General features: G+C 37.9%; 1 protein-coding gene across 1 annotated transcript; it reads left to right on the forward strand.

Moving 5' to 3' along the window:
• Nucleotides 1-2,122: 2,122 nt before the first annotated feature.
• On the forward strand, nt 2,123-6,732 carry si:ch211-196f5.2 (uncharacterized protein LOC556372 homolog). The gene is made up of 3 exons (XM_067378192.1): nt 2,123-2,652; nt 2,738-2,970; nt 5,978-6,732. The coding sequence occupies exons 1-3, from the start codon at nt 2,369-2,371 to the stop codon at nt 6,088-6,090; spliced, it is 630 nt and encodes a 209-aa protein (XP_067234293.1). The 5' UTR covers nt 2,123-2,368; the 3' UTR covers nt 6,091-6,732.
• Nucleotides 6,733-6,845: the final 113 nt, after the last annotated feature.

Genomic DNA, 6,845 nt, shown 5'->3' on the forward strand with positions numbered 1-6,845 from the left:
GCACTCTGGAGAAGGTTTTCGTCCAGGATATCCCTGTACTTGGCCGCATTCATCTTTCCCTCGATTGCAACCAGTCGTCCTGTCCCTGCAGCTGAAAAACACCCCCACAGCATGATGCTGCCACCACCATTCTTCACTGTTGGGACTGTACTGGACAGGTGATGAGCTGGTTTTCTCCACACATACTGCTTAGAATTAAGGCCAAAAAGTTCTATGTTGGTCCCATCAGACCAGAGAATCTTATTTCTCACCATGTAGGCAAACTCCTTGCAGGCATTCATGTGTCATGCACTGAGGAGAGGCTTCCGTCGGGCCACTCTGCCATAAAGCCCCGACTGGTGGAGGGCTGCAGTGATGGTTGACTTTCTACAACTTTCTCCCATCTCCCGACTGCATCTCTGGAGCTCAGCCACAGTGATCTTTGGGTTCTTCTTTACCTCTCTCACCAAGGCTCTTCTTCCCCGATAGCTCAGTTTGGCCGGAGGGCCAGCTCTAGGAAGGGTTCTGGTCATCCCAATCGTCTTCCATTTAAGGATTATGGAGGCCACTGTGCTCTTAGGAACCTTAAGTGCAGCAGAAATTTTTTTTGTAACCTTGGCCAGATCTGTGCCTTGCCACAATTCTGTCTCTGAGCTCTTCAGGCAGTTCCTTTGACCTCATGATTCTCATTTGCTCTGACATGCACTGTGAGCTGTAAGGTCTTATATAGACAGGTGTGTGGCTTTCCTAATCAAGTCCAATCAGTATAATCAAACACAGCTGGACTCAAATGAAGGTGTAGAACAATCTCAAGGATGATCAGAAGAAATGGACAGCACCTGAGTTAAATATATGAGTGTCACAGCAAAGGGTCTGAATACTTAGAACCATGTGATATTTCAGTTTTTCTTTTTTTAATAAATCTGCAAAAATATCAACAATTCTGTGTTTTTCTGTCAATATGGGGTGCTGTGTGTACATTAATGAGGGAAAACTTAAATGATTTTAGCAAATGGCTGCAATATAACAAAGAGTGAAAAATTTAAGGGGGTCTGAATATTTTCCGTACATAAAAGAACTGCCAAAAGCAGAACTGAGATCTAAAAGAACAAGGATTGCTAAGTTTCCCAAGAGTCCTGAATAACTTGATATAAATAAGATCATTTAAAACCCTAATCAAGGCTGTTTCTGTGCTGTGGTTTGCCCGGAAGCCAGACTGAAATGTCTCATTAATGTGTATTGGCATTGAGATAGTTATTACCCTGTAATATGTTTTTTCAATTATTTTACCAAGAAATGGTACATTAGAGATTGGTCTGTAGTTACGGAGTACAGAAGAATCAAGATTGCATTTCTTTAGCAGGGGCCTAACAATTGCAGTTTTGAAAATTATTGGAAAAACTCCTTGCTGAAGCGAATGATTAATGATATTCAGGATATCTAGCAATAAGCAGTTCATAACCATTTTGAGAAATTTAGTGGGTAATGGGTCAAGAGAGCAGATAGAGAAATGTGATATGTGATATGACCTGTGTAAGAGCAAAATTGAATGGGAAACCCCACAAATTTAGTTGGTTGGTTTGTTCAAATATAATAAAGTGAAGCCCCAATTTGTTATCAAGCTAGTTTTAGTTTAATATCAATGTTGTTTTAGAAATCAATATTGGGTGCAACATTGAATTGGAAACCCCACAAATTTAGCTGTTTGGTTTGTTCAAATATAATAAAGTGAAGGCCTAATGTGTTATCTAGCTAGTTTTATAATATCATTAATATCAATATTGTTGGTGTGGGGAAACCTCACAGATTTATTTTTTGTATTATTTGGTGCAAAATTTCATGAAGTAAAACCCCCTACAAACTTAGCTGGTTTGTGTGTTTTTTAATAAAGTGAACCCCCCTTAGTTAAATATCACTAATACCAATATTGTTTTTTTTTTTTATAAAAAAAAAAAAAAAACAGGAACAACATTTAGTTAGTCATTGAGGAGTTATTTATTTTTATTTACTGGTGCAAATTTTCATAAAGGCATTAAGCAAGCCTAGTTAGATGATAGTTGGTTGGTTCACAGACTAAACTTAAGTAGCACACGCACACTTTGGGAAGGAGAAATATGATTTAATAATATAAACAACTCTCCATACTGTAATTTGTCAGCCTCTGACAGACTAATAAAGCTCACAAGTCAGCGCCACATTACACACATTCACACAGACCATTTAAATCTCCACTGGACTTCTGAATATTCTCAGAGTGTCACAGAGCCTAAACACAACAGCAGAGAGAAAAGCACCTAGGAAGACTTGTCTGCATCTAGTTGATCATCAGCTGATTTGAGTAGATCAGGGTTATCATTTAAACCAGAAAGGAATCAAAGGAATCAACACAATGATCATAGACGAAAGGAAAGAAAGCAAACAGCTGCCAGTTAAAGACACCAGTGTCAAGCTTACACGCCAAGAAAAGAATCCAGAGGTTCAGCATGGGGCCCATCCCCGGGAGAAGCAGGTGAATGGTGATGGCCCTTTAGACTCCCCCACCAATGACAAAACGGTGCGAGCCGAGCTGGATTGGACAGTTCCCATGTGTGTGCACCTGCCCATTGAAATTCTGAGCCTTGACCAGGCATTTCCATTTCTGAACACTACACTTGCTGACCTGGGCATCGAGGAGTGAGTTCAAACTTACAGACGCATTGGTACGTATTCAATTTTGGGTGACATATTCTGATATCTTGTTATCTCCATGTGTACCCAGATCAGCAGTGAAGGAACGCGTGGTGTGGGTGGACACTAAGCGCACACGGGTGAAGGGGAAGTCTGGGAAGCTGAAGAAGGAGAAGGAGGTGACCGTTCTGGAGGTGCGTGTGAAAGCACAGCACCCTGGAGAGCGTCAGAGTCAGGAGATTCTCTACAGCACCGAGTCCCACACCGATCGCTCCTTCTGCAGAAGCGGGGTGGACATCCTCCCGTGGAGACACACACAACCAGGTAGGGACATGGAGGAGCTAAACCAGTTTTAACTGGAAGACCATATTTAATTTTACACTTTTGTTGGATTAAATGAGAGTATAAAGGTAATATTCCCAGGCAGGGTAATTATAGTTAACTAAGGGTACGTTTGCATGAAAATTATAAAAACTGAAAAGTTTTTCATTCGCGTTTTTGCATACAGGCGACAACGTTGTCAAAACGATCCCTGTTCACATGAATTTGCGAAAACAACAAAAATGCTGTATTATGCTGCCAGGCCAGTAGTTGGCGATGTCACTTTGTAAAGAAACTCTACGGACTGAACATGTCACCGTTTTAACAAATTTGTGTTTTTGTAGTTTACACGAAGACGATAAAGCTATCATTTTTAAAAACTTGCACTCTGAAACCCGTTTTCAAAAGTTTGTGTTTTCAGGCCCCCAAAATGCTGTTGTGGTGTAAATGAATTGCCAAAATACATAAAAAGTTTCCTGTATTTAGAAGAAAATGGTGTCGTGTAAACAGCCCCTAAAACCATAAATAAAATAAGCCAATACAGGCAATTTACCATAGTAAACATATGGTTTTTAAAGCTTTTCAAGTTATAGTGCCACCTATGGTCCGATCTCCATAAAAGTTTGCATGCTTGTTTAGAATCATGTTGTACTCCCGAAGATCTTAATTACCAGATTCAGGTGTGTTTTATCATGGTTGGAGCTAAACTTTACAGGTAGGTAGATCTCCAGGTGCAGGGCTGGGCACCCCTGATCTGGAGAGTCCAGAGAATTGTACTGCACTAGTTTGGTTCTGTTCGGGTGAAAAACCAAGGACTAGTTCGCAAAAGTATTTTTTTTTTTTTTTTTTTTTTTTACATAAATTGTGAATATTTAAATGAACAATTTGATTGACAGTGGCTCTTGAGGCAAAGTTGTTCAGCATGAGAAGATAATCAAATCAGATGGGGCCAGTTGTTCAAAAGTAATCTGATCGGATTCCGGCTTTCGGATTGGATCTCATCTTGAAAATAGGTTGTTCAAAAGGAAAAAAGGATTCTGAAATCAGATTAGATCACAAAATCTGGATCAAACCTTCAGTTTGTGTTGTTCAAAACTTGTCAGTAGGATTTGGATATCTTTGATCCAAAAAACAAACAACAACAACAACAAAAAAAAAACAGGATTATCCTGATCCCAACAGGGGGTAGGATTTCAAGGTGGATTCCAGGAGGAAAATGTAGTAAAACTTTAAAACTGGTCAAAAAAACATTTATATCATGTAATATACATACATTTTATTGGTACATACATTAAATTAGAGGTAGACATTAACCTACATATTTAGCCTTTCGGTAACCTACTGTAAAGTAAAAAAGATTTTGGTGCCATAAAACAATCCCCAAACAGCTGTAAATATCCAACAAAAATATTGTATTTAATTCAAAACCCATATTCTTTCTATCATCATGTCCCTCTAGGGGCTCCGTAGAGCAAATCCAGATTTGGTAATCTGGAAAAGTGTGTATCTGGATCATGGTGATCCAATCCAATTTTTCTTAAAAAAAAAAAACAAAAAAAAAAACAGCACAAAAGTAAGATGGATTACCTGATCCTGGAAAGCAAAACATGGGATTTGCAAATCCAGATCATTCTGATCCAGATTAAACTTTTTGAACAACTGGCCAATGAATATTGTGTGTATGTGTGATTACAGAGGCATAAAACTTGTTAGTGCCATCTAGTGGCTGATTTCTTTCAAAATTCTTAAAGATTTCTAGAACCACAAGTCAAACATGCCCACTGAGTTTCATTCAGATCAGCCTCTGTTAACCTTGTCCAATAAGTGCTCAAACTTAATTGGCCGATGGCAGCCATGTTTTTCGAAATACGCCAATATCCTTCTAGACAATCATGGCTCCTTGGACCAAGACACTACATGCCAAATCTCAAGTCAAATGACTACAGGTTGTGTAGTTATAGCCGTTTATGTTTTTTCATGTTATAGCGCCACCAAGTGTCCAATCGCAGTTGACCATAGATTGAACCCATACACAAGTATACCGAGTTTGGTGAAAATCTCTAAAGCCATTTTCCCCTTAGCGATGTGAATCAAAATTTCAAAGCTAAGCAGAAAGACGTTTTCAAAAAAACAAAAACTAATAAAAATGACAAAAGCAAATATTAAAATGACTAAAATATTAAATTACAATTAAAAATATAAAAATAAAAGCCAATTCAAATTATTTATAAATACTATAATAGTATAAAAATAGTACTACAAAAAAAAATACTTCAGTAAAGTTCTCAATCTGCATATGCAGCCCTATAAAACTGGACTGTGATGTTTGCTAGATTTTACAGCAGTGTTTTAGTTGAAATCTCATTAAGACAATGGTTTTTCCGATGGCTTTTGGCTGCTCAGATTGATTTGTTCTGGCATGTGGGTAAAAGTTTCATTAAATAAATCTTTCTGAGAAATCACTTTAAGTAATAGACTTCTGGCACACATGAAATCTGCAAAATACACACAAAAATCAACATTAACACTGCATAGTCAAGAAAGGGGAACCAAGTACATTAAGACCCAATTAAATGTATCCAAATGGATTCCACTGTATATTGCTGTGGACTTCTATTGCACAAATGCTTCATCTCCAGACTTAATTACAACTGGTAATACTAAGCAAATTTTATCAGCATGTTTTTCAGTCTGTCGGTTTCCATTAGGCCACAGTGTCAGGGCTTGCAGTAATATAACGCTCCATTCCTGACAGTTAGCTAACAGATGACATCTGCAAATCAGTGAGGTGAGCTAACATAACGCTCATGGCTGCTGAGTAAGTGTGTTTGGTATTCGCACGCTCAGCACTCTCTCCCGCGTGTTTGTTGAGCGTTTGATGTTCGCTTTCTCCCTCAACATACCTCTTTGCAAACCTCAAAGTCTTCTGGGTTTGTGTGTAGAATTTGTCTGAAAAATAACCTACTATATAAACATGCCATTGAATATTCTTGTGTTCCCCCCCTCCCAGCTGAAAATGAACTCCAGCCGGTGGAAATGACTCTGGCATTGGACACAGTGTCAGAGTCCAAGTCCAAATGGCAGAAGACAGAAGAAAAACGAGACTTGCCAAAGGGGGAGTGAGTGGAAGACGTTTAACAGCTAGGCTTAAGCAATCTAACACCTCAGATGACACAGAAGACTATTCCCAATTCAGGTTCTGGATGTTTTAAATGTGCACAACAGTTTAAATTTTATGTGCTATGCTGCAAGTGAAGGTTTCTTCTTTTTTAATTATTTTAGGTGGCAGTATAACTGAAGTTTTATGTGGAATATTCTATAAAAAGAGGTTTCAATCTCTTATTTTTGTATTTTAGAATAATCAGCATAAATTTAATAAAAGACAGCTTTACCTACAGAAACTATTACCTATATAAAATCTCTATTACACTACTATTAAAAAGTTTGGGATCAATATTAAAATAAATAAATAAATATGCATTGATGAATTCAATTGATCAGAAGTGACAGTAAAGACATTTATAATGTAACAAAAAATTTCCATTTCAAATAAATGCTGTTCTTTTTTAACTTTCTATTCATCAAAGAATCCAGGGAAAAAAATGTATCATGGTTTTTATAAAAATATTAAAGCAGCACGTGTTTTTAAGATTGAACATATAATAAGAAATGTTTTTTGAGCACCAAATCAGCATATAAGAATGATTTCTGAAGGATCATGTGACACTGAAGACTATAGGTGCGTTCACGCGCCTTGTAGGACGGGAGTTTTCTGAAAGCTCCCACGTGTATCACGTGGCCACTGTACCACCTGACCGCTGTAGATTCATTTAGGTGTTGATAGAAATGCATAATTCCCAGCCCGAGGACGTGAACCT

Source organism: Chanodichthys erythropterus, chromosome 23, assembly GCF_024489055.1.
Source record: "Chanodichthys erythropterus isolate Z2021 chromosome 23, ASM2448905v1, whole genome shotgun sequence".
NCBI lineage: Eukaryota > Metazoa > Chordata > Actinopteri > Cypriniformes > Xenocyprididae > Chanodichthys > Chanodichthys erythropterus.

Excerpts from the sequence above, each read along its gene's own strand:
- si:ch211-196f5.2 (XM_067378192.1), top strand. The coding sequence starts at position 2,369 with ATGATCATAGACGAAAGGAAAGAAAGCAAACAGCTGCCAGTTAAAGAC. Across the intron at positions 2,653-2,737 it reads GCTGACCTGGGCATCGAGGA|ATCAGCAGTGAAGGAACGCG; the intron begins GTGAGTTCAAAC and ends ATGTGTACCCAG. Across the intron at positions 2,971-5,977 it reads GTGGAGACACACACAACCAG|CTGAAAATGAACTCCAGCCG; the intron begins GTAGGGACATGG and ends CCCCCCTCCCAG.